Here is a 27,975-nt window from a genome sequence, read left to right on the forward strand (position 1 = left end):
GTTTCATCCAGAAATTTCAAATATACTTTGCTCAATACATTGAATGTTATAATGATCTAAACATTTTAATTTAAGGCACATTGTACTTTTTATGCTGCAAAACCACTATTTGATATCAATGAAAATGTGGACTTGATGAATGGTAACATTTTGTTGTTTAAAATTTCACACAGTTTTGTATTGAGGTACTAAAGCTTGAAGGAATAGTCCAACATTTTTAGAAATATGTTTTCTATGTGAGCAGCCCGTTCAAACGAAAACGTGTATGAATGATACCATATGAATACGACTTTTACCTCAGAGAATTTCCAATTTCTTTCTCGTAAATTTACGACTTTAATCTCAGAGAATATAGTAATAAGAGAGTATAGTAATGCCAGGCATTTAGCGTGCAATAGAAACGCCTTATTTGCTTTTGGCGTGTCATTTGTACGACCTTGTAGTCTCTATATGTATTTTAATAAATATGCTACGATCAGAGCTAGTGACGTAGAATAAAAAAGCAAGAAACCGTTTATGGTGGGCAGGGGGGCAGGTGGGTGGACAAACACAGGACTTTCAACCAGGAGACCGGTGTTTTGTTTTGTTAAGTTGTGTTTGTGACATTTGTCACATATTTTTGTAACTATTTTTCTGTAGTTATGTTACGTTGTTTCCGTACATAATTTACTGAGTTTACGTCATTATTTTAAGCCTAACCATGATGTTTTTCCTAAACCTAACTAAGTGGTTCTGCTGCCTAAACCTTATTACAGACTAGGAGTGTCGCGACATTAAAAAAATTCAATATTGATATCATATTAATAATACACATATGATAATATCATGTAAATAATCCAGCAATCCATCCTTACATAGTTAAAGACTCTCTCTCCACCTCCCTACACTCTAATTTTGAGTGTAATTAATTTGCCAAAAAAGACAATACAAAACAACAAAACAAAGTTAAAGTGAATTATCTGACTGATAGCATCATCATTATTATTTTATTTTTATTATAGATATAGCGATAATATGGTTATCGTGAATTCTTTTGGCCTGTGTAGTGAAAATCTGATATCATGACAGCCCTACTACGTAGTTTTGTTGTGTGGCGTACAAATGAAACGTCATGATATGCAGAATGTCCTTGTAATGTCGGGCTATGTGAGACTGGTTTGTTCTCAGAGTTAGATGAGAATATCTGCAAGGTAAATATGTGGTAGAAGCCAGCAGCTGGTTAGCTTATATGAAAAAGGTGCTTCGTTAAAATGCCTGTGACTCATTGTTTGCGTCCTCAGATTTCCAAGGTCGATGAAAATCACGATGTCGCCTGGAGCATGTGTTTAAGACAGACGCTCATTTGCAGCCAGCTTGTCCTTTGAAGCCGTTAAAATCCAACCTTTCTACCTGAGGGGCCAGTAATTGGTGTGCAGAGCACACGGCGCAGATCTCAGGAAGAGCCAGCGCACTTAGCATGACACCAAAGCACTGCATGGGCTTTGCTCAGTAGCACCTGAGAGCATTACAACATTAAGATTCCACCTGAGTGCGGGAACAGGCAGCAGTCAATGTCTTTTTTGCAACCCCACCCCAACCCTCTGCAGGACATCACATCTTGGATTCTGCAATAGTCTTGCTGCTGCGCTCACCCTGGAGATACAGTTGGATAGCACTGTGTAATCCCTCGCTAACAAGCTGCTCCCCTCTGTATGCTGAAGAGGCTGAGACAGACGCCTGTGGGTCAGGACTGAAGAGGCTGCTCGGGACACTTTGATGTGATCATTTGTATCAGTATTACAGCGAGGGCTTGTTCTGACATTTGGCTTTAATAAGAGGACAAATCATGGCCTGGAGTATCATCAGACACATGGGCTGGCAGGGCCTCTCTGAGGGGCCATCTGTTACAGAGCAAGAGGACACAATAATGTCTTATTCAAGGGTATTTTTTCAACTTGGATCCTATTTCCCCATGTTTTTGTGTCTAAGTGACTAATAGGGACAACAATTTCTGTAATTGGTCCAGTATTGAGGGAGAGCGTTGAAGACGGCAGCTGCTCACAGGCTGCAATATGGTGCTATTGGGGCAAGCTGGCACCGCCATTTACGTCCACTAAAAGTGCTTGTTTTTGCCATGACAGGCTCTGATTGTTATTGTTGTTGTTGTTGTTATTGTTATAAGTGTCAGACATTAAGAGTCTCGCTCAAGGAGAAGTCTCGTTCTGAAATCTGTCGAGGTGACGTGTTGCCGGAAGTTCATGAAAGTATACTTTGTATACTTTAACTTATAATACTTAGCCAATGATTTATGTATTACATCATATTTGCAAGTTCTTCACAACTGTTAAAGGGACTGTTTGTAAGAATCAGAAATTGGTTGTAACAGCGACACCTGTGGCCGTTAAGAAAGTCAACGAAAGTCAGCGTCCTGTTGCTCGCGCTCGCCCGTGTGCACGCGCTACCTGAATGTGAGCGAGCATCCGTCAAAAAAGTGAGGCGACACACGTCAGCTAAAACCACAGTATCACTCTATATTTCACCTGCTTGGCAGTAACGTTAGCTGACCAGACGAAGGTCTCTCCATGAATCACTGCTGATCCTAGTGTTGGCTTTTCCTGCTTCAGCCTCCCGACTGTGGTCGGAGGGAACAGGGAAGACACCGGCACCCTGTCGGAGACGATAACGTTACTCGCTGCGGAGCCCTGTCACTTCACAAGACACGGAAAACCTCTGTTGGTCTGGAGGAGCTGCAGCAGTTATTTCTGCACAAACGTCCACTGTACAATCACTAGATATTCTCAGAGCTACTAACTCTTCTGCAGAGTGTAGTGTGCGCGAATGCATTCGAGAGTAGAGCGAAGGAGCGATAACGAGCACGGTATGTGACTGAAGGCAAGCAGGCAGGCAGAGGAGCAGAGGAGCAGAGTACAGCAGAGACTCCGGCCGTGGAGACCAAAGCTACGGTCTCCCCCGCGTCCTCCGACCGCGTCCTCCGACCGCGGCCAACACTGTTTTGCAAGACGGGCTTCACTAGATATAACTTTGTGGTTTTGGTGCTTCTGTGTAGTTTGTGTTGGAGTCTGAGTCTGAACCGCGTAGCAACAAGGGAGCGTGCATGGGACACCGACCCGGATTGATTTATACGTGTAATAAGTTACAAACAGTCCCTTTAATGTGTTGTAAGCAGGTTCTGAAATGAACTTCTTTCACTGCCTGTCATTGTGGTAGGCAAGTATTTTTTGAAATCTCTAAATTAAGGAATAACATTTTAGATCTGATGTCATTCAATGTTTGATATATTTTACATAAAAACATATGCATGGTAAATTCTAGTGTTCCTATTACACTATAGCTTCCGGCGGAGCAACATTTTTCGGGGGTGGGAGGGTACTGTAGCCTACACAGTGCTGTACTGTACTGTACTTTGTTATTGTCATCTATAGTGGTTATTTGCATAAAAACACAATTCAAATGATTATGATTATTTAAATATTTGCTTTTTAATATATATCTTGGCATCAGTAGTTCTAGTGATGTATTATAAGCTGCTTAGAGGTAGTGTTAGGAGGTTAAACATTCCCTCTCTAATATCTATTTTATATTGCGTTGAAATATCTCCTTCAAACTGGATTTATTAAAGTTTCTCGCCAAAAACTTAATTTTACGAGATTACATTTAAACACATCATGATAACGTTGTAATTAGCCTTCGCTCAATACTCATTTTTATCTTTATTTTTATACTTATTTTTGATCTTGAATGCACCATAATGTAACTCAATGGCACCTCTGTTAACTTTAGCAGCTCTGTTATTTAGCTAAGCAGGACTGTGCCATGCGCCATGCTTTTGAACGCTTTCTTTTCTGTCTGCCGTGGCTCTGGTCCCAAACAAACTGAAAACATGATACAGCCCGGAGGGATGACAGCCAAGGAATCGGACAACTAGGACCGATTCTCTATTCCTATCCTCAGCGTTTTCCCTCTCTGCCAAAGTAGCGGATGGCCTGACGATTTTACCTACCACTGCCAACAATTTACCTGCATTTGGCGGGTAGCGGGTGCTAATTTCAGACCCTGGTTGTAAGATGTGAAATTGTATTGTGTTATGGTTAAAAGAAAGCCGTTTCTAACTGATATGAGGGGAGCCAGTTCTCTCACTCACTCTCAGCGGATGACTTTGTCCATTGTTATCTCCACAGAGATTGTGACTAAAGAACCAGGAACCCAGTTCTGCCCCCTGCCTCTTCTTTACCACTACGCCAGAACACAACGCAGAGTCACACTACTTGGGCGTAACTGGACCAGTTACATATACGGATATCCAGAGCGGGACTTGGACACAATAACAAACAGACCGGATCAAGCGAAAGGTAAGAAACATTTTTTATTTCTCTGCAGGGTTCTTTCCATAATGTTGTCAGACACTTATAATAACACTATGAGCCTGTCAACGGCAAAAACAAGTACTTTTAGTGGACGTGAAGTTACATTGATGCTGCTCACTTGGCCTCGCAGCTCGTTTCGCGGATGCCGGTCACAGCGTTATCCCTCAATACTGGACCAAGTTCAAAAATTGTTGTCCCCATTAGTCACTCAGACACTAAAACATGGGAAAATAGGGTCCAGGTTGAAAAATACCGAAGTTACCGTTTAACATGCCCCTTTAATCAGGATTGAGTCTAAATATGATTTAGGTGGATTACATTTACACATGATTTTGAAATGCATCTCAACTGAAATCAGATCAAATTACTACAAAAATCTTGATTCTGTGAAAATCCAACAAACAAAAGACTTTCATCCAGGAGACCGCTGCTTCATGTCCTGTGTACATAACATCAAATCATATGATCACTCTATAAACGTAGAGTTTTTTCCCCTAACTAAGTGGTTTTGTTTGAATTTACAATGTTAAGCAAGTGTTTACTGCAACCGAAAAGTAATGCTGAAGGCCGGGTCTGACAAAGCGCCAATATGTGACGAGTTGGGATGAGAACGTGTGAAATATGAGGTGTCACTTTTTTTTCTTTGTGTTATCTGTATTGTGAATATCGTGTTTTTGAAAAGGGTTTAAAAAGTGTCAAAAAATTAAAATATCACAGTCACATTTGGAAAAAATAAAAAAAAACACTAAGTGTAATTTGTATGTAATTGTAGAGTATAAACTCCTCCTCAGGTCATTAAAACTGCCAGAAATAATGAGGACGTGACCTCAGTGTATTCAGTTTATGAAAATGAATCCGTCTTATTGCAGCGGGGTGTGCTGCCTCATCGTCTACCTCCTCTCTGATGGCTCCTGTGTTACTAAAGCAGCTCTGCACCGAGTTAAAAAAACACTGAAGCCAACCTCCATGGCTTTGATTCCAGTATGAAATTCATCCTATTATAGTTACACTTCCAAAACAATGTTGGGGCTTTGTGCTGCTATTACGCAATGATCCTTTCTGCCAAGCTGCTTAGGCAGCGGGCTAACAGCCACAACAGTTGCCTGGTCTCCCCTACTGCTGTCTCATGCATTCATATCGTCCAGAGCTGGAAACCGTCCACACTAATATTCCACACCGTCTCTGGAGTGAATCTCAGGATCCAGCTGGAACCGGAGCGTACGAGCCGTTCATACCGACGGCGACAGCAGCTGGCTTCCAGTCTGGCTGGTGATAGTGGATGTTGAGGGTTCGGGCCCAGTTTGCAAACACGACCTTCTCCGTGATGAAGCGGTGGTGGCTTCCTCGTCGGCTCCTCTCGTGTGTGAGATACATGGAGCACTCGTCGGGCCCCGAGGGCTCATAGTAATGATACGGCAAAGAGGGATGAGAGGGGGATCTACACGGGAGAGCCGAGGAGAGGAGAACAGAGAGAAAGAGAGGAGTAAAAAGGCATGAAAGTCAAAGTGTGAGGGAGGGATGTGGAAGATAGCGTGGGGATGATTAAGAGATGAGGGTGGGGGGAGAGGAAGCGAGTCACAGTGGGGGAGAAATGGAGAGAGGAACAAAGAAAAACAGAAAAAGATCAGAAGAATCCGAGCTCACAGATGTGTTCATTATTCACCATGTTATTCCTCTGATATTCACGGTCACGCCAAGCTCAGCGGAAGACTCAGCGACATGACAGTCACTTCAATCTGGACTGCATTTCTCTATGAATATCTAAATGCGTCAAACTGTCCTCAGTGCCCTTCCTGTGAGAACATTATTAGCCAAATTATTCTTCTATTTCCAGTGAACCTGAAGCCATATTAAACGGCCGTACTTTGCATTTCTAACCCATTCAGTGAAATGTGTTATTTTTATTGTAAAATGTCGAGACGAACATTTCCTCTGGTGCTGAAATCACAGTCATTCAGAAGCCTGACTGCACGGCAATGAAAGACTCTTGAAGTTGTCACTGCAGGGAGTAAATGTTAGATTGTCATTACAAGTTGAAGACATCATTAAAGTCTTAGCTACTAGACAAGGTTTTTATGTAGAAACACACCCATGTTGTCAGCACACAGTATGGAGCTGGAGTTTCCCATCCGCTTCGTGCACTATTTGCCCCACTTGCTCAAACAGGAAGTGACAAACTGAGAAGAAGTCTTGAGGATAATACATTTTGATATTTAGTGTCTTGGATGTTTAATTTAACAGATGAAACAGGATTTTGCAGAGAGCGACTGTTCAAAAGTGTTAGAGCATAATATTACTTTTAACTTTGGTGTCTTTCAAATACATTAATCAAAAATCTCTTATTTGGTAATTATTATTTACTATTATTTGGTGGGAGTTTTGCTGATTTTCTTTCCCATTATGAGTAAATATTAAAAAGTAAAGGTCTTGCTTTTTGTTAAGAAAAATAGTACATTAAATTGAGTTATATATTATATAATTATGCCTTCAAATGAAACTTGTTAGGTTTTTTTATTTTTGACCTGAGAAGTCAAGGACATCGTATTCTTGGTGTTGAGGTGGTCATGTGAACACTGTTGCTAGGAAACTGACAGTGAAAAGGGACATTGCCTTGTTTCTTTTTCAAAGACGGTTAATGATTTTGTATTTTCTGCATTTCAATGTCAAACATAATTGATAATAAAATAATAAAAAATAAGCTTTCAAAGGCACCAACACTTTAAAAAAACATTTACCATATATCCAAACTCTTTCAGTCTCATTGTGGGACATGAAATGGACTCTAACACGATAAATACTTGAAGGCACCAATAAGAATAATAGAAATGGATGATAATGTCTGGATGTACTCTTACAGTTTAAAGTTATGCTGTAACTTGAAGTACATTGTAATTTATGCGACCTTACATTATGTGATAGGCTTTACATATTTATATTACATGTAATATATGTGTTATGTATATGTATTTTTTGCTCAATTTTTCACCTCGCTGAGACAGATTTCCCTTTGGGATAATAAAGTTAAAGTTGCAATAATCAATGTTGTCATTAGGGCTGTCAAAGTTAATAACGTGTTAATGCAAATTCATTTAAACGCCACTCATTTTTTAAATACATTAACGCAACTTGAGATTTTTAGGTTGTTTTAAAGCTAGAGTGATGATACTGGCATCATATAAAACTAAAAGAATCCATTGGTACCCACCATGTCATAGTAGCTTGTCACGAAGGAGGGTGAATTACGCTCCAAACTTGTGCTAAATTTTGGTGAGGAAAAACCGGCATAGCCATTTTCAAAGGGGTCCCTTGACCTCTGACCTCAAGATATGTGAATGAAAATGGGTTCTATGGGTACCCACGAGTCTCCCCTTTACAGACATGCCCACTTTATGATAATCACATGCAGATTGGGGCAAGTCATAGTCAAGTCAGCACACTGACACACTGACAGCTGGACAATATTAGTAATTGTTTTGTTTTGTTAATTGATTTCCAGTAATAAATATATACATACATTTGCATAAAGCAGCATATTTGTCCACTCCCATGTTGATAAGTGTATTCAATAATTGACAAATCTCCCTTCAAGGTACATTTTGAACAGATAAAAAATGTGCGATTAATTTGCGATTAAACGCGATGAACTATGGACAATTATTGACAGCCCTAATTTGTATATTACCAATAGATCAAATGACTATGTGTATGTGAAAGGTGTGACTTGTAGCCCACAGAGATTTATCACTAGACTTCTGCTTTAGGAAGCTTTGTAGCGTCTTTCAGCTCTTTGTTTTATGGCCTCAACTTTACTGCTCTGGTTCAGTCTCACAGCTCTCATCAGTGTTGTTTTCAGACAAAGCAGGCAGCTGCTTTCAGTTAAAAAGCTCTGATAAATCCACTTTACACTACCCGCTCAGCACCAACAGACAAAGTTAACGACTAGCTGGTGAACATAGAGACGCATTTAGCAGCTTAAGAGACAGATATTTCCCTCAGGAGTTGGTGGAGACCATAACAGAGATAAAAGGAGAATTACTTATAGGTGGCCAGATTCCAAATGAAAACTAGTTCTGCTCCACATCTACTAATGTGTGATAAAGTTGACATTGTTGAAGTTAACGTAGAAAGTTGTGTACATAAACTTAAGTAAGTGAACAGAATTGAATCCCTTTGGTATAAAATAACAGACTGGCCTTACCAATAGTACATAGTATTGGAATTTTGGTATTTGTAGCTTCCTACTACTACAACAACTGTGAATTAAAATTGCTAAACACTTAAATTCTTGGATTGACAAAATAATGCGAGTCTACCTGCAGAAATCCGGTGGCACCATGCCGTACACGTCGATCCTGTCACACAGCTCCACGGCTATGGCCATGGTGAACCAGCCGGTACTCAGCCAGGAGTTGGAGCTCTTCCTGGAAGACGAGAGAAAGTCAACATTTTTAGTAAATCCACATTTCATGTAGTCTAAATATACTGGGAGTACTGCCTCCTTCCAAGAGACTAACTGATCCGATGAGACCAAATTAAAGCTGTGAGCACTTAATCCTAGATTTTATCTGATCAATCATCTTTTCAGAGATAAACACAGACGAAGCAAAAAGACAGATTAAAGAAAGACTTCTATGCCTCGTACACAACAATAAAGGAAATATCAATGAGCAAGACCTTTATTCTGACATTGACTGTTCTTGCTTGAAGGCTGAAGTGATTATATTCTCCATTCAACGTCCTCTTATCTTCCTGTTGGCTTACTCTTCACATGCAAATGAGTTTATGAATAGCTGGAGTGATGTTGACAAAATGTCTTTAGCTCATATTCAGTCAGCCATTGTTCTACGGTACAGGTACCTGCACCACATGCTGTATGAAAAGAGACATGTCACTATCATGTGTTAAAGGCAGGAAGCTTGCATATGTTTCATATTCAGTATAAAAAGAAAGAAATGTGCCTATTTAGGGTGGTCTCAGTATATCAAAATCCTGTTTGGTGTGAACATTTTCTAAACTTATTAGCATCCGATTCGATTGTTATCAGGCCATTAGATAGGCGTTATCGGTCGCTATGAGCACCATACTATAGACGTGGGTCATTTGGGGCTTACTACGCCTAGTACATTGTAAAAGTAAAAGCAACACGTTCTAACATGTTGTAAAACTGAATGAAACGTTACGTTTTGAACACAGACTGAACAACGTCTTTAGGTTTAGGCAACAAATCTAAAAATTCTTTAGGTTTAGGCAACAAAAACGTAGTTAAGTTTAGGGAAAAACAGTGTTTTGGCTTTAAATAACTACGTTTCAAAAGTGAAAGTGAATCTTAAGGCTTGTAAACACAAAGACGACTACGAGTTGTTGGTTTCACACGGGATACGAACCCCGGCCCCGTTCTGCAGTTCTGATACAATTATTAGATTTGGAAAATAGTTCCTTATTCTAATAGAAAAAATGTTGTGAGAGGCTGTGTACCAAATCTAAATTCAATCAGAAAAAGCAAGTTGTATTACTAATTTCCTGCTGAAGCGAGAACACTTTGGCAGTTGTGGCACTTAAAGATGCTGAGCTGCAGGATGAGGGCAGGCAGAGTCTGTCTTAAGGTCCTGACACACCAAGCCGTCGCACAGTTTTGGGCCATCGGTGAGCATCTGTCGGCCTAGTTTTTTCGGTCAGCTCTAGTCTGCCTATGTTGCAGTTTTTCGGTCGATTGAGCATGTTGAATCAGCCGTGGGCGCCAATTGGTAAGAGAAATCACTCTGATTGGTGGTTCAGCTTAAACGAATCAGTGCACAAGAAGAGAAACGGAAGTGAGGAAAACAAGCCAACGAGTAAAGTCACACAGTTGTGTAAAAATGGTCGGCAAACGCCGCTTTGTTGTCATAACAACGGCTTGTATACAATATCTGCCGTTCTTGGTTTTCTGGTTTCTCTTTTTGAGTGACAAATACAGACAACCGCTAATTGCTGGTATGGAGAGTTATTTAATCTCACGTAGGCACAGAACGTACGTGGTAGTTGTCCGTCGGCTGTAGTCTTTGCGGTGTGTTTGAGTGAAACTTTTTGGCCAAGACAAGACGACGTGAGGCGACTCAAAGGTCCGCCTTCGTCGCTGATAGCTTTTTGATGTAGGGTTGATGTGTCTGGGCCTTTAGGACTCAACATCCAGCCACTCCCCATCATCACTGCTCAATGAAAAATGTTCAGATACAACACAACAATGGTATGCTGTCAGTTCTCACTCCAAGACACTGATTTATGCTGACTTACCATTATTGTTTTCTGCTTGTAATCACTGGGAAACACAACACTTCTGACAGAATCCAAATGACATTGAAAGAGAATGATGTTGAGCCACTGTACAGGCTCTGTAAAGGTCCTACTAACTACATGGTACTACATAAGAAAATACTTTGCAATAGTCTCCCTAAGCCTGGTATTAGTGGGTCAACTGTGAACTTGGCATGAGTCAAATCCCTTAAAACCCTTCCAGAGATCACAGGCAAGTTTGAATCTAAATCCCATTAATAATGCTGTGAGTGTTTAGATCTCTGACTTATTCTTTTGTGAGCGAGTATACCAAAATATGTGAGGCTTTTCAGAACTCTTCACTCACTGCAAATACTATTTCAAGTGTCTATAACTCATAAGTTAAAGACATTTTGTGTGTTTTCATACAGATATACCATTTGTCTCACTAAGGTCACCAAATGTCTTGAAAACAAACCTCACAAAGACAGGGCTGATTCTGTGGATATTTACCTATCAATCCCCGTTTCCTTTTTAAATAGTTCATCGAACCTCAGCATTTTGATCCGAGAAATGACGTAGACTTTAAGTTTGGGCAGCAGCTGGTTCAACAGCCGTAGGTTGTTGTAAACATGGCCTTTCCCATCCCGCCTCATGCAGCTGCTGGGTCCCCAGAAGATGAACACTGAGTCTTGGCTGGCGTTGAGCAGCTCCTGACGGCTCCGCAGCACCCTCTGCAGGCTGGAGTGAGCTACGACACGCAGGCTCGTGCGTCGGCCAACATCCTGCTGATAGTTTATGCTGGGAGCATCGTTCATGCGGATTACGCACTCAGACTGGTCGATTTCATCACCTCTCCTGCTCCCGGTTAGCTGGCCAGAGCTGGTCACCAGGGCACAAGTCCTGCAGTGCATCTTCAGAGGCTGTAGAGGTGAAAGGTTAAAGGTCAGGAATAGTCTGTTTCATTCAGAGAATATTGAAGATAGGCTGTAAAACAGTCATTTCAATCCAGAGTTTTCTCTCTCTTTTCATCCTCTGTCAGAAACGCTGTGGAGCTCCTGCAACTATTTGGCAATAAATTAAAATATTGGACAAATAATGCTAACTGCACTAAAAGAAAAGTTGAGGGATCACTAATGTTATAACTAAGGCTGTCAATCGATTAAAATATTAATCACAGATTTTCTATCTGTTCAAATGTACCTTAAAGGGAGATTTGTAAGTGTTTAATACTCTTATCAGCATGGTAGTGGGCAAAGATGCTTGCTTTATGCAAATGCATGTATATATTTATTACTGGAAATCAATAACCAACACAAAACAATGACACATATTGTCCAGAAACCCTCACAGGTACTGCATTTAGCATAAAAAATATGCTCAAATCATAACATGGCAAACTGCAGCCCAGCAGGCAACAACAGCTGTCAGTGTGTCAGTGTGCTGACTTGACTATGACTTGCCCCAAACTGCATGTGATTATCATAAAGTGGGCATGTCTGTAAAGGGGAGACTCGTGGGTACCCATAGAACCCATTTTCATTCACATATCTTGAGGTCAGAGGTCAAGGGACCCCTTTGAAAGTGGCCATGACAGTTTTACCTCACCAAAATTTAGAGCAAGACGTCTTACTCAAAACCACAAATGTCTACCTCATAATGGTGCTAGAGGAAATGTCAAGGGATCACCAAAGTCTGAAAGACTGTTATTGCCATCCATAGAGCTACGCCTCTAGCTAGCGTGGCTAAAGAGTAGCAAAAAGTTAAAGTAGCAACAGGCAGAAGGGATGAAACTGAGCCCTGGAGACATCAAGGTCAAGTCTTACTGGCAGAGAGGAAAAATCCAGTGACCCTGAAAGAGTTCAGCTCAGTCACAAGTAGACATGCAGCCATGACAACGGCACTTTCCCCAAGCTTGATATAAAGCACCTCTGATAATGTAATCAAAACTTTAGAATTTAATTTCCGGCTTTTTAGATTGATATTCACAGGTTAATGTAGTTTTCATCAAGCACACACACACACACACACACAGCTTCAACTATCCTGCCCTTTGTAACACCATGAGTATGCTGTCACCTGCAGCCACACAAGACCTGAATAAAGTGTAACTGGCACACAGAGTGGAGCAGCAAGACTGGTAATGGGCTGCTCTGTCAGGTATCCTATTATTCAAATGTACTGCAGGTTGACAGCGGAGCAGAGGCTATTCTGTGCAGTACTTTGATTTTTGGAGGAGCATCATGAATACACATAAGGCGGTATATTTATTCAGTCAAATACAACCTCAGAGCAATGGAAGGAATAAAGGTACGCTAGTGGTCAGAACACACATAAGCAGGGCTGCTGTGTTTGTTTGCATTATGTAGAACAGGAGTCTGAAATCCTATCTTATCTCAATTTAGGATGACATTTAGGACTTATGGTATTACAGAAGCATGTTTCCTAACTGCATTTAGGAAAAAATTATGTCTTATCTTTGGATATGAATTTAGCTATTACAGAGCCTTCCTAATTCCTAATTAAGGGATGGCATAAACCCTGTCCTAAATTCAAAATAACGGCAGCAGTACTGTTGTTAGGTATAGGGCAGTGAAGATGAAGATGGGAAACAACATGAACAACGAAATATAATGATTGTTACCCAAAACGTATGATGATGCTTTAAATTTCCCACACCATGTATTAATGAGTATATTTTGACTGTAAAGACAATCAAATAATTAATTAATTGATTGACTGCAAAGACAATTAATTAATTAATTAATTGTCTTTGCAGTCAATATATACTCATTAATACATGGTGTGGGAAATTTAAAGCATCATCATACGTTTTGGGTAACAATCATTATATTTCGTTGTTAGAAAAACCCCACCATATTAATTAATTAATTAATTAATTAATTAATTTACTGACTCGCTTTCAGTCCAAAATGGCGGTGGCGTAGCTCTGCTGCTGGGCGCTGATGTTGCAATGGAACGAACAATTGACTTTCACTTCTTAGCAATATACGTTCTTTGCTATCAAATTAAAGATAGAGGCAGTCTCATGTACATTGTAAACACTAATTTGCTAATTTACAGTTCTAGTTAGGATTTCTTAAGTTAAGATAAGATAGGAGGTTTGATAAGACGCCGCCATGAGTTTAGGGATTGCTTCTGTAATAGGAAGATTTTTCCCATCTTTGAACTGAAGTTAAGACAGGACGAGCAGTTAGGATATTTTCCTGTAATGAGGCCCCATGGTGTTTGTGTTTTGTGTCCAACCAGGTATTCCAAGTTGAAAAAGACGAGCTTAGATTGAACGATCCGACAGCAAAAACCCAGAAACTCTTCACATGAATTATTCTGAGCCTTAATAGAGAGCAGCATTGGCATTCTGAACTGAGCTCAGAGCTTCACACTCCATCAGGTTGTGAAGTGGGAGTGTGTGTGTGTGTGTGTGTGTGTGAGCATACAGGTGATATTACCAGCGCCACAGGCTCTGCTGCTCCCACTGCTATATTTATAATACTCTCCCACTATCTCTGTGACCCCACGCTGAATGATTGCCCAGTGTGTGTGTGTGAGTGTGTATAGGTGGATGTCCTTAAATCTTTGTGCAGAGTTTGATGTCGGCCCAGATATGTAATACAATCACGTTTCTCTGAAGTCTGAAACTGTCTAAAAAGTGTCAAGATCCAAAATCAGTTGTAAGCCGGTCTATATACACACACACACACACACACACACACACACACATACACAGGCTCTATGCATTGAGGAAACAGGTATTTCTATTCCCTCAACACATTGCCCAATGTGTACACAGACCTACTCCCTCAATAACAGGTTGGCTGGAGCAAATTACACGCTTCACTGCACAAACACCCTCCCTGCCTTAGCTGGGGGAGAAAAAAAAAATCACAGTCCTTTTAGCTGTTTCTTCTTCTACATACAACAGATAGAGTGCATTTTGCACAAACAGTTACTCCCGGGCAACTTTTAATCATTTTAAAAGTCAGGGAATGTGTTAAAGGCAGTTGACGGTTTCATGGACAGTGTCGTAGTTGAAATAGTGCTTGTGTGAAATACTAAAAGTGTCCTTGACGGTGATGCTTCAGCTCCCCGAGCTTCTGACAGCTTGATGATTCTGGGAAATAACCACTTATAGATATCACATTGAGAGGGCCTTTCAGAATCAGATGAAGAATATTTTCACACGGCAGGCAGCTGAATATGCGACCCACGGACTCTCGAATGAATGAATAAATGAATGAGTGTAATGTGTTGCATATTACAGGTAGATTTTTAATCAGCCTTGAATTAACACAGAGGTCCTTTAACGCCTGAACACTTGCTGACTCCCACACACACACACTCAGCCTGCACTTTATCATGCGGACAGAGGGTTGTCTACCTCGATCAATAATGCATAACCTCATAAGATAACACTTTCCTGGATTATTCCACTTTACGAGGCCACTCAGTGAACTCTGATTTGATGGCGAGTGGACTAAAGACAGACTTCTGGTGTTATAGTTCACCTGGGAGGTAGTTTATCGAAAATGCATTCAAATAGTATCTAAACATTAACTGTTCTGGTGCTAAAATTACCCATCTTTAAAAAATGGCTGGCAAGTCTTCCTCTAGAGGCAATAATACCAGGCTAAAGGAGGCTGCTAACTATCGGAACAACGTTGGGATTTTGGGGCTTTATAGAGTAGTTTTGTAAGATATGTTAAATGAAGGTTTTGACAACTGAAAAATCACAGAAAAGTCATATTCATATCATAGCATATTAAAAGGGCAAATAATATTCTTTATTATTACGGTTATACATGTAAAAACAGTCCCTTTAAGTCTTAAAGGGACTGTTTTTACATGTATAACCGTTTTTTTTATTGCCTATGTGTGAACAGGTTGTAACCTAATCTAAAAAATTAGACCTTCCACGACTTTCTGGGTTTCCTCTATCAGCCTGTAGACTGCGTTTAATGTGAAGAATGCGGGTCGTTTTTTTCCCCCTGGTTTGACCGATGCTCGCTTGCGTCTACATAGTGTGAGCACAAGCGCAACCAACAGGACGCTAAGTCGTTGACTTAACGGCCACAGGTGTCACTGTTAACTGTCACTGATTCTTACAGAGAGCCCCTTTAATGTAGGCATAAAGCATTTCTGCAGGAAACTTATCTTTGCAATAGAGATGCTAGAAGGATACATAATAATTTGGAATGGGAAAGTTTATCATTCTAGATTTGTTTCCAAAGCCAGCGGCACAGTCATACTTATTCATAAAAAGACATCCTCTTTCAAGCAGATGGGATTGTTTCTGATTCCCATGGCAGATATATCGTTTCCTCTTGAAAGCTCTCCAGCAAACCTGTGACTCACTGGCAAGTATTAATGCTCCCAACTGGGATGATGAATATTTTATTTATGCCTTTTACTCCTCATTACCGAATGTAGATACTCACTCTCTTATAGTAGGGGGAGATTTCAACTCAATCGCTTATCAACCAGTATGTATATGGAGTTTTTGCATCCTTTGAACAATTAGCAATAAAACCTAATTTACCTTGCACAACTGAGGAGTTTCAACAATTTAACACCTTTCCACATTCAATCCTACACTTTTTATATATTATCATTAAATACAGAAATTAAAGGCAGTGTTGACGATGTTATTCAGTATACACTACTTTTTATATTGGTTGAAATGGTTTTACACCCCGACAGCAATCCATTACTTATGAGCTCTGAAAAAGGACCGGAAATGAGCCGTCATCCGTAGCTGCTGCAATCCTGTAAAAATGTCTAGCGATCACTGCCCAGCGGTCCACTTGGAAAGAACCAATCAGATGCCTCCCTGCTCTTACTCTACCCTTGGCGTGCACCAGCCTGAACTCAAAGCGCGTCGCCGCACAAGTTGACTGGAGAATGAAAGAGAAAACTCAGCCAAAAGTAGCACTGCCACGGTTACTTATCATGAGGTAGCGTTGTTGAGTTGATGTCCTCTCTCCGCTCTGTGACTGTGAAGTAGTTACGATGCGGCGGTGCTCGTGCATTTGTGTGGAGGGCGTTGTCTTGGAAGGAGCCTTGAGGGTAGGTGGTAGGTTTAGACGGAGCTCCTGAGGCGAAGCCAAATGATGCTAGCTTTCCAACATCGTCGACCATATCTTTTTAAGGGTATGATCTCCCTAATATAACTATGAGTTGGTGCATTGAATCCCTAGTCTATGGACAAAAGCGTAATGGGAATAAGACTTTGGGCATTCCACTTTTTAATGACTCTTGGACATCAATCCTTGAACTAGTACGTCCCAATTTAAGATTGTGCTCTAATTGGATAATGTTCACATTGCTGAGCGATGCTTACAACACTTTAGAGAATGCTGCCTGGTCTGTGAATATTTACAATGCTGTTGCATTTACCCGTCGCGTTATCCTGTTTAATTGGAAAAATCCAAAGCCCGGTTCTCATGCCAAGTGGTTGAAAGATGTCTTGTTTCATTTACAACTAGAGAAAATGTAATTTACCATAAAAATGGAGTGGCTAGTAGTGCCCCTTATGTGTAGGGAGGGAGGAATGGATTGGGTGGGGGGTTGCGAAGACTTATTGTGTACTATATTGAGTTTTTTTTCCATGTGTGCTTGTGTATGTTGGGATACTTTGTTTGTATATAAATCAAATAAAGAGAGTGTTAAATTGTGGCATTCAGAGCAACAGAAGAAGAAGAAGCAGTTACTATAGCAGTAGGCTATGGCTCCGGTTCCAGTCCCAGTCAATTACGGCCCACACAGACTCATCAGTATGATCCTGTTTATATGCTTCCCGAGGGAACCAAGGATCATAATTGCTTTCAGAGCAAACCCCATCAGTCAGCCTCTAATGTTACACCAGAGCCTCGGCACCCCCTTCAGTTTAAGAAGGGTAGATAGTAGGAGGAAAGAAACTTGGCAAAGCTGAGCTAGTTAGAGGTCAGAGAAGAGGCATTATTAAAAAACAAAACAAGAACGGCCCTATTGTCATTGTTAACCTTGGATAAGACTGTGTTAATCTATATTTTTCTTGTCAACAAATCCCATGAAAAGAAGATGGCTTTGTCGAAAATCACTTCCTGTTTAGGCAACTATAATGAGTAGTACACTGTATTTATTGAGTGTCAGGATTCTGTGAAATATCTGCACAATCAGGTGCCCTCGAACGTTGCCAAAATGGAATGAAACAAGTAATTAATTAAATTATTTAATTAAATTTAATTAATTCCTAAATTAAATTATTTAATTAAATTTAATTAATTCATTTATTAAGGTAAGTAATGTTCATGGCATGAACGCTACGGTCTGTTAACAATCCCACATTGTATTGCTTCAAATTTTATAGAAGTAAAAATGTACAGATGGATAATAAATACTGTTGTGGGATCATAACCTGCAGTGATGATGCAAGATGATGATTGTTTTGGTTCAGTTTTATTCTGCCATAAAATAACGAAAAGAAAGAACAAAACCAAAACAAAAGACACAAATTCAATCAAACATATAACACAGATGTGCAGACTCAAAAAATAAAAAATTTAAAAAAAGTATAAACAGCATCAGTGCTGGAATGTAACTAAGTATATTTACTCAAGTACTGTACTTACAATTTTGATGTACTTTACTTAGTATTTCCATTGTATGCTACTTTATACTTCTACTCCACTACATCAGATGATAATATTGCACTTTTTACTCCACTACATATTTCAATCCATATTACATATTTTAAAGCTTTAGTTACTAGTCACTTAGTTTATTTATATTTTGTATCAATATATAATATAAGCCACCCAGCACAGCAGTATACTGTATAAAGTACTTCAAATGAGCTCCACCTTTACCAGCTGCAGCATTACAGTGATGCACACATAAGTGCATCAATAATTATAATTAAATAATATAATAATATATATTTCTGTATTCTGAAAAGGGCCATTCTCCATAATTAATAATTTTATTTTTGGTACTATAAGTATATTTGGATGCTAATATGCTACATGAGTACTTTTACTTAAGTTTGAATGCAGGACTTTTACTTGTAACAGAGTATGTTTATACCGTAGTATTGCTACTTTTACTCAAGTAAAAGATCTGAATACGTCTTCCACCACTGAACAGCATATAAAATATATAAAATAGAGGCACACTAAAGGTGAAAATAAGTTATTTCCATGGTGGTCCTGATGTGATGTGATGATGATTCATTAGTGTCCTACATCTCAATGTACTGCTCACTATAGAGTAAACTATAGGTTGTCTCTTATATTGGGAGTATTGAATGAGTGAAGGAGGGAGTGATTTCAAACCAACAATGTGTCACCGTCCATATCTCCATAATACTTTCTGACTTCCCCACCTTGTACGTGGCTCTCATCCCCAAGTCCACTTGTTCTACCTGAGACTTTAGAAATAGGTCGCGAAAATATACTTTCATGTTTTAAAAAAGCTAAACGATAATCTTACTCAAACAGGAGTAAATAGTGTAGATTTGGCATGCTACTGAGTATCTATCTCTGAAAGGTTGATATACGTGGGATTGACTCCAAATAAACTACCATGATGAAGGAACATGTCACCCACTACAACAGAGCATCAATGGAGATCTGAGGCACAGAGGAATAAGACATTGGGGCTTTGGGGACACAGACATTAATTGTTGGTTTTGGTGTTTTTATGGGACTTGTTAACAATAGTCCCTTAATGTCAAACATCCTCTGGTGTGAGCGGCGGTGTTCGAACATGAAGACTCTGCGGTATTTGCTTACAACGGTACAAATTATTTAGAAGTTGATCCTTATCATAACAGTAACTGTACACTTCCTAATACAGAATTAGGCTAATGGCTCAACTGAGAGCAGAGGTGGATTAAGTGGCACCTGTTGTGTGGTGTGAAGGTTTAATAATCAGAGCTGCTTTCTTTTCTCAGAGACCAATTAATTACACCAAAATCCTCCCGACAGTTGACATCTCATTAAGCTCCTCCTGGTAACACACATTCAAGCTGCAATCCTGAACTCGCTCTGCTCTCAATTTGAGGGAATAAAGGCGAGGGAATAAAGGCGAGGGAATAAAGGCGAGAGAATCAAGGCGCCTGTCTTCTTCTTCTTCATCATCATCATCCAGTCAACCTCAGACGGAGATAAGGCTGCATCTCTGCATCTCGTTAGCAGCACATTGATGGGGAGATGTGAAAATGTTTGGCTGGTTTCCACCGTGACTGGAAAGAAGATGATATTCATGACTTCCTGTCAGCTCTTGCCATTCACATTGTCCATCTAGTAGTGCAGATATTTGAATTAATAAGGAGTTAGAGTGCTTTTGTACTCCATTTACGCAATGCGATCTATATCTCAATACATTATCTGGATAAGGAAAAACCATAGACTGTATATAAGAAGTGGACGTAGTCACTGTGATGTCATCCATTGGTTTGTGGACTGCCATTTTGAAGCCTTGAGTTCGGCATTTTGGCCGTCGCCATGTTGTTTTTTTTGCAACCAGAAGTGACACGAGAGGGTGGAGCTAAGTACAACCGAACGCTGATTAAGACATTGAATAAGCTGTAAGACGAAAACACAGACAACTCCCAGACCGGACAATGTCGTGGTAGCGACCTGTCATCACAAGGTATACTCTAAATGGGACCATAATTTACAAAATAAACATCATGCTGTATTGAAGAAGACTTGAAACTAGCGATTTAGACCATAAACTCATGTTCACAATGTTTACTGAGGTAATAAATCAAGTGAGAAGTAGGCTCATTTTCTCATAGACTTCTAAACAATCAGACTTATTTTTGCAACCAGAGGAGTCGCCCCCTGCTGGCTATTAAAAAGAATGCAAGTTTAAGGCACTTCAACATTGGCTTCACTTTTCAGGCCTGGAGGTAGCCCAATGGGGAAAACCCATATTAATGCCAGGTGTACGTATATGCATGTGATCGGATCAGCCAGACCACATTTGAAAATGGCTAGGTATCTGACCGCAATCGAGAATGGGCACAATCAAGATAACATCGAGAAAGCATTCAGGTGTAAATGCAAACACCCATGGATTGGATGTCATTATGCGGATACAGAGCACATGTTAATACCCAGCCCAGTCGCACAGCAGTTCGTGAAATAGTCACGAAATTTAATCTATTGATTCGTGTACATAGACATGAATTTCGAATTTTTTTCGTGATGTTCAGCACGGAATCGATTTGTATGCAATTCACCTAATTGTGAACCACGAAGTATAAATAGCTGCGAAAGCCACATAGGGCAGAGGTCAGGGTGAATGGGTAGGTGAAAAAACACAGGACTTTCGCCCAGGAGACTGGGGTTTGAGTCCTGCGAGAAACCACAAGTCATAGTTGATTTATTTGTCACGTAACTTCCGTACTTAAGTAACGCCACTTCTGGTGTTATTTTAATCCAAACCGCAATCTTTTCCTAAACCTAACCTAGTAGTTTTATTTTGAAAAGACTAGAGCAGAAATTATCACATGCGTCAAGTGTTGCTCGATATTCGTAGAAAAACGCACAAAATATACTTTGTTGAAAGTCATGCTGAGCGTCACGAGAAAAAAAAGGGAAATTGGTGTCAATGTATACAAATCAAATAGATTAAATGTTATGACTATTTCATGAACTGCCGTGAGACTGTGTTGTAATACCAGGTGTAGTTGGGGCTTTTAAGTATATACTAAGTATGACTACTAACTGAGCGATGAAATGTGTCTGAGGATGACATCTGATCAAATATTCTCTTTTTCCAGGAGCGCTGGTATTAAAATGTACATATCCTGGAACCTCATCCATTAAGTAAGCTGTACATTAACATACCTATTGTACAACACATCTAACATAGAAAGAGGTCAGCCTTGAGAAGAGAATTTTTTGCATAAATGACTTTCTAATGACACCTATTTCTCCAAGGCTGAGTGCATTATAGGCTGTGAGAGGCACAGAGAGGTATGGCCCATAATAAGTAGGTACATCATAAACTGGTACAAGCACACAAACCACATTCGTGCTCTCACGCAGGCTTTGTGATTAGAGCGCATAAAGGCCAATGTAGATTGATTCTGCTGACAGTTCTTCAAAGGTCAACATCTCTTTAACTGCAATCGGCAAAACATCAGAAAGAGAGAGAGAGGATGAGGAGCGAAGTAGAAGAACGGAGCGGCTGTCTTTGTGGGTGTCTAGGTGTGTGTGTGTGTGTGTGTGTATTTGAAAGGGTCTATTCAACTCTGCAGCTCTAATTACTGTAGCTTGTCAAAGAAAAGAAATACACACAAGAGGAGGACATCTCACAGAAACCTGCAGACACTGCAGAAGGCAGACAGAGAGAAACATAATAAGACTTCTGCAAGATGCTCAAAAATACCCCACATAAATGTGCACTATAACTTTAAAGTCTGATCTCACAGTATATAGATTTGCGGGTTTCAACACTGCTGTGCTGCAGTTTTCACATCACCATTAAGCACTGAAGATGCTGAGGGAAAAGTCAAATGTTTAGCCTTTAACCCGCCGCCGCACGAAGCAGCGCGGCCTTAGCGATTAATGTGTGCTGGGTGTTTTGCGAACTCCTGGGTGAGACATAAATGAGCGAAGCAACCACAGAACCATCACCCACCTTGGTGAAATCACAGCCCATGCAAACAAGTTATGCACATAAGTTAATAGGGGCCATAAACAGGGTCCAGCAGGCACATTAGATAGAGCTCCCCTCACATTTTCAAGCATCCCTGGCTCTGACGAGGGCATCAAATTTTAACAACATGTCTGGGCATTTGCATGCAGGTTGTCTGCATGCAAGCACCCACCAGTGCCGTGTGAATATGCGTGCAGCCCTGTGTGTGTGCACGAGTCAGAGCCAAGATTCCTTCCAGCAACAGCAACAGCAGACCTCAGATGACCCTGGAGGAAACAGCTCAGACCGATCCACCCACTCCACACATCCTACAGCAGGTCTGCTCTCTGGTTAGTCATTCCCTGGCTCTGTCGGAGGGTGCAGCAGCAGCAGCAGCAGAAGGAGCTGGAAGCCCCCACAGGAGGTGGCACTAAGCAGTATGAAAATGTCGCAGTGTGGATCCATCATGAATCAGCTGTCAGCCAGGAGAAAGTGGACGGTTGGGAAAAGATTGTGAATAATGTAGTGCCGCCACCGCAAAAAAACTCCAAACTCTCATTTCTCTTAAAGGAGCATTGTGTAGGATTTATGGGGATCTATTAGTAGAAGTGGAATATAATGTTTTCATTGGTGTATAATCACCTGAAAATAAGAGTTTTTTGTGTTTTTGTTAGCTTAGAATGAGCCTTTCATATCTACATAGGGAGCGGGTCCTCTTCACGGAGTCCGCTATGTTGCTCCGCCATGTTTGTATAGTAGCCCAGAACGAACAAACCAAACACTGGCCTTTTGTGATTTTACGTTACATGAATGCCACCGTAGTTCTCCGACATGCTTGTGAAACTGCGATAACATGAGACGCCTTCTGAATTTTGTTGCTCCTAAAGTAGTGTTATTGTGGTAAGAATGGTCTCTGAGTGATGCGAAGGTCCTGAAAGGTACCACGGCATTACCACGGTTTTGCACTCAGCGGCTCATGTTACCGCAGTCTTGGAAAGGGAGGACTGAGTCTACACGTCCTCTTCCCAACTCGTCAGACGCTTTGTCAGACCCCTTGGCCTCACTTTTTGGTCACACAAAACACATGCTTAACGTTGTGAATTAACCAAAAACAATTGCTTAGGTTTAGGCAACAAACCACTTACCACTTGAAAAAACAACATTGTTGGGCTTAAAATTACTACGTTTGTAAAGTGAAAATGAGACTCAACATTGTGAATACGGGACATGAACGAACAGCAGATTGTAACGTGAAAGTGAAACTTAACGCAAGGGACACAAACAGCGGTCTCCTGGATGAAAGCCCTGTGTTTGTTGGACCCCCCACACCCCCTTTCCCAACCCTATATGTGTCTCTTTTCTGCTCCTTGTACTACGTCACCACACTCCCGACCACTTTCTCTGAGTGTTTACTGCGCAGATGGGTTTACCTTATAGTTAATTGAAAGCCCGGTGCATTTCATACAGGTGCTAAAGGATCTTGTGCGTTTGGTTTGTCCATTCTGGGCTGCGCTCCCTATGTAGATATAAACGACTCATTCTAAGGCAACGAAAACACAACGGTTCTTATTATCAGGTGATTATACACTAAAGATAACATACTTATTAATATTATATTCCATTTCTGCCAGTTACATACTGGTCCTTTAAAGGTATCTGATGAGGGCTCCAACATCACAGAGGAGCCCTGAACTAAGTCATGAAGTCCAGGAGGCCTCAGCTAAGATCAAACCTCTCTCCAAACCAACAGCGCTCTCACGCTCTGATATCACTGATCATTAATCACTGAAAGGTGAACTGTAAACAACACTTTTTCTCCTCCAAATCCTCTCCTGCTCGGTGCTGCCTGAGCAATGTACTTTCCACTCCGCTGTGCCTCGCTGCGTATCTTTCTCACTGAGGGGGAGACACGACGGCGTCTGAATGATCTATCTATCTGAATGAGCTGTAACACTGTGTTGTGTCTGAACGATAGGCCACTGCCTTAACAATAACACTGACTGTGGCGCCTATATGACCAAAAGATTACAGCGGTGATGTCTTGAGCAGCCGCTCTATAGGAATCCACCCTGTTTTAAGTACTTTTGTCGCTAAATATTTCATGGTGGGCACATTAATTATGAATCTGGAAACAGATTAAAGTATAATTTAGAGATGGTGCTAGAGAAGTTCAGCTTTAGACTTCAATGTTTAAAAGATTAATTGATATTATTAGAGCCTTACAAGAGACAATAAAGCTGTAATAAACTCATATTTCATTCTGAAGCTTCAGAAATTGCTACACAATTTCAAGGATCACATTTAGGGAACTTTACTGTTCTTGCTAAAAACAGTGCACTGCTTTAAAAACATAATAAATAAAAATGTGCTAATAATCAATGTATTATCCAAACTGAAAAAATGGGTCTCACATCCAGCTGTGAGGTGGCTAAGGACGTGTACACAAGTCAAACACACAGAAGAGGATATTTCAGCTCTCCCTGAAACCAGGGCAGCACCCGAAGCTTCAAAAAGCCATTTTCAGTGAACCCTACATTTACATGCTCGTCTCTCTGCTTTACCTGGATGGCACTAGAATACAGATTAGGTGCAGTTTGTATTACATTATGTGCAAAAGTATCACAGCAATCAAGGTTGTTGTTTTTTTACAAGGGCCGGGTGCTCGACAAAAATATGTCACACAAACATGTCCAAATGCACAGGATTAATTCAAATTCCTTGCTGCATGGCAGGTGAGTATAAGGCCACCGCGGTCACGTTAAAGGATAATCATTGAATCAGTGTATCAAGCTAAATATGTCTGACGCACATCCCAGACAAGACAAATATTTAAAAGGACCTATTATGCTTTAGTGCTTTTCCCCTTTCCTTTAGTTGTGTTATATAGTTTTTTGTGCATGTAAAAAGCAAAGTTACAAAGCTTAAAGGGGGTTACTCTCCCCCACAAATGCCTTTTCTTACGTAACGATGTGATGTCACCAAGTAACACATTTGCATAATATCTGCCTATATGTAGCGGCTAGTTTTGCACACACCCTCAAAAAAAGCTAGTTAGAGCCCGTGGGCAACTCTGGGTCTGAGAAGTGAAGCCATCGCGAAGTGCCTTAAACTTGCATTCTTTCTAATAGCCAGCAGGGGGCGACTCCTCTGGTTGCAAAAAGAAGTCTGATTGTATAGAAGTCTATGAGAAAATGACCCTACTTCTCACTTGATTTATTACCTCAGTAAACATTGTAAACATGAGTTTATGGTCTCAATCGCTAGTTTCAAGTCTTCTTCAATACACCATGATGTTCATTTAATAAATTATAGTCCCATTAAGAGTAAAATAGACCATATGCTATGCAGGGTATGCTTTAGGGCGTGGCTACCTTGTGATCGACAGGTCGCTACCACAGCGTTGTCTGGTCTGGGAGTTGTCCATGTTTTCGTCTTTCAACTTTAACCTTTTCACAGCGGGTTTTTAGTTCATGAAAGTTAATTATAAAGTTTTTAGTCGCCCAAAAATGTCTTATTCAGAGTTCGGTTGTACTTAGCTTCACCTTCTTGTGTTACTTCTGGTTGCGAAAAACCAAGAATGTGACGGCCTAAATGCCAAACTCGAGGCTTCAAAACAGCAGTCCACAAACCAATAGGTGACATCACGGTGACTACATCCACTTCTTATATACAGTCTATGTTTAGAGCCGAAGAGTTTGGTTCGGTTGACCAATCACAAACAGATTGGGCCAGCTGACCAATCAGAGCAGACAGGGCTTACATGTATGCACCTGAAAATAAGCATCATAGGTCCTCTTTAAAGTGACTTTACTGCTCCTTTTTTTGTAGTTTTTCTCCTCGGTTTGGTACCACAAAAATGTCCCATGTGCTGCTGTCCTTGTCATCTCCACTCCTTCCAAAACTTTTAAAAGCCGCTTTTCACCTGCCAGTATGTTATTCCCCCAAATCCCACTCCCCTCTCCATGCAGGCACCTAATGCACTGACAAGAACCTGATCCCTGCCCCCAAACACTGCCATTGTTTTGTTGAAACACACACAACCTATTTCTCTGTGGTGGTGGGTGAATGTTTCATGCTTTGCGCCAACCTGCACCACTTTTCTGCATCTTTTATTTTTTTGGAAGTTGAAGAGATTTTGATTGTTACTTTTCAAAGATGTCAAATCCAATAAAATTGCATATAGGCGATGTTTAGTCAAATAAATAATGTTCTTCTTCCTTCTGGCTCTAGCCCTTTTGGTGCCCTAGGCAAATTTTGGTTTTGGAGCCCCCACAAACCCCTCATACAAAAGTTACGATTTTTATCTTCATAAATAACTTAGATTTATTATAATATAAATAAACAATTAGTCCCTAATATTGTTGGCTTAAATGTGTCAGTTTCACTACAACCAGAGTTACAGGAGTGAAAAGTGCATTTCTTTCTATCCTTCTTTGTTCATTCGTTACTTTAATGCAGAAAATGAGGAAGGGTGCTCACTGGCATTTTCTTTTTAATTTTAAATTGTTTTTTAGGGTGACCAGCACCCTTCAGAAGGTTGCGCCCTAGGCGACCGCCTATATGGCCTATGCCTTAAGCCGGACCTGCTTCTACATATATTAGACATCATACAATAGTTTGGGCATGTACTCTGAAATAACTTACATTTTCTAATGTTTTAAAGGAAGAAGTTGCAACATCATCACTGTGCAATGCATCATGAAAGTAGACAGATCTTCTCACAGTGCACAGATGGTGCATATTTACCTTATGATCCATGACACCTGTGTACCCCTCAAGTGTTGGTGTTGGAAGTCTCTGCGGTTTCTCTGGCTTTTTCGTGGATGGAACATCTGAACGGTGGGACGACAGTGATGATGATGATGCCGATGAGGAAGCCGATCTGTCGCCAGAGCCGCTGTTGTTGTACACCAACATAAAACTGGTAACCATGGTGACGATGATGATGCCACTAACCCCCTGGCACTGGAGAGACACATGAAAGAGTTTAAAAAAAGAGCAGAAAAACAACATCAAGCACTTTAGAAAACCAGCTTCAGGATGAAGAAGAGCTACATTTATTTATTTTTTCTATCAAGAAAGATCACTGCTAATTAAATGCCACCTTCAAAAGCAGAAGCAGGCAACGCAATAGTTGCAGCTGCTCTCTTCCTCATACAAGGCTGCAAATGAAAACTCAAATGCGCTCAACTCGCTCTGTCAACAAGGCAACATGCTTTAAAGAGCAGTGAAAAAAAATAGCTGCTGAATTCATAATTCATTCAATTCATAATTAGTTTGCTTGCAGAAAAAAAATCTTTAAATGTGTGCACTCCTTTAAAGGATTATTTTACAGGAATAAGATCAATTTAATATACTGTAAAAGATGGAAATAAAATTAGTGCAATTAGGTCACACACACAGTAGACTATATAATGACAGCTGAGCCTGTATAACTCACTTCTGAAAACACAATCTCCCCACAAATGCACATTACAGTGATGCTTCATTCATAATTACCACTCTTATCTTCATCTTCATGTCCCCTCGGAATTCCAACCTTCATCCCATCATCCTGTTAAAGCTATCTCTCTCTCTCTCTCACAGCAGAGCGTCAGGACTCTTCAGCATGCAACACTTGAGCAGAAGCATCACTGGGATCAGCTAGAGAAAGCGTCGCTCCACTACTCCTCACTCGACTCTGCACTCCTCATGGTCCTAAACAACTCCTGTT

The 27,975-nt window shown here is 40.5% G+C and overlaps 2 protein-coding genes and 1 long non-coding RNA gene across 4 annotated transcripts in view; 1 reads left to right on the plus strand and 2 right to left on the minus strand.

Moving 5' to 3' along the window:
- The window catches only part of btf3l4 (basic transcription factor 3-like 4), a 61,526-nt gene that overhangs the window by 25,059 nt on the left and 8,492 nt on the right, over nt 1-27,975 (minus strand). The window lies entirely within an intron of this gene.
- Nucleotides 1,255-5,038, plus strand: LOC141767878 (uncharacterized). Its single transcript, XR_012593957.1, has 2 exons — nt 1,255-4,543; nt 4,658-5,038. It is a non-coding gene; the product is annotated as an uncharacterized LOC141767878 (long non-coding RNA).
- On the minus strand, nt 4,684-27,928 carry st6galnac5b (ST6 (alpha-N-acetyl-neuraminyl-2,3-beta-galactosyl-1,3)-N-acetylgalactosaminide alpha-2,6-sialyltransferase 5b). Of its 2 annotated transcripts, none has more exons than XM_074635569.1 (5): nt 27,762-27,928; nt 27,009-27,227; nt 11,127-11,536; nt 8,678-8,785; nt 4,684-5,802 (listed from the first exon to the last, which is right to left on the minus strand). In XM_074635569.1, exons 1-5 carry the CDS (start codon nt 27,780-27,782, stop codon nt 5,559-5,561), a joined length of 1,002 nt encoding a protein of 333 aa, XP_074491670.1. In that variant the 5' UTR covers nt 27,783-27,928; the 3' UTR covers nt 4,684-5,558. The 2 variants fall into 2 exon arrangements, with proteins under 2 accessions (XP_074491670.1, XP_074491671.1); XM_074635570.1 differs by lacking the exon at nt 4,684-5,802 and adding an exon at nt 5,861-6,363 and having other exon boundaries at nt 27,762-27,924.

This window comes from Sebastes fasciatus, chromosome 5, assembly GCF_043250625.1.
Source record: "Sebastes fasciatus isolate fSebFas1 chromosome 5, fSebFas1.pri, whole genome shotgun sequence".
NCBI lineage: Eukaryota > Metazoa > Chordata > Actinopteri > Perciformes > Sebastidae > Sebastes > Sebastes fasciatus.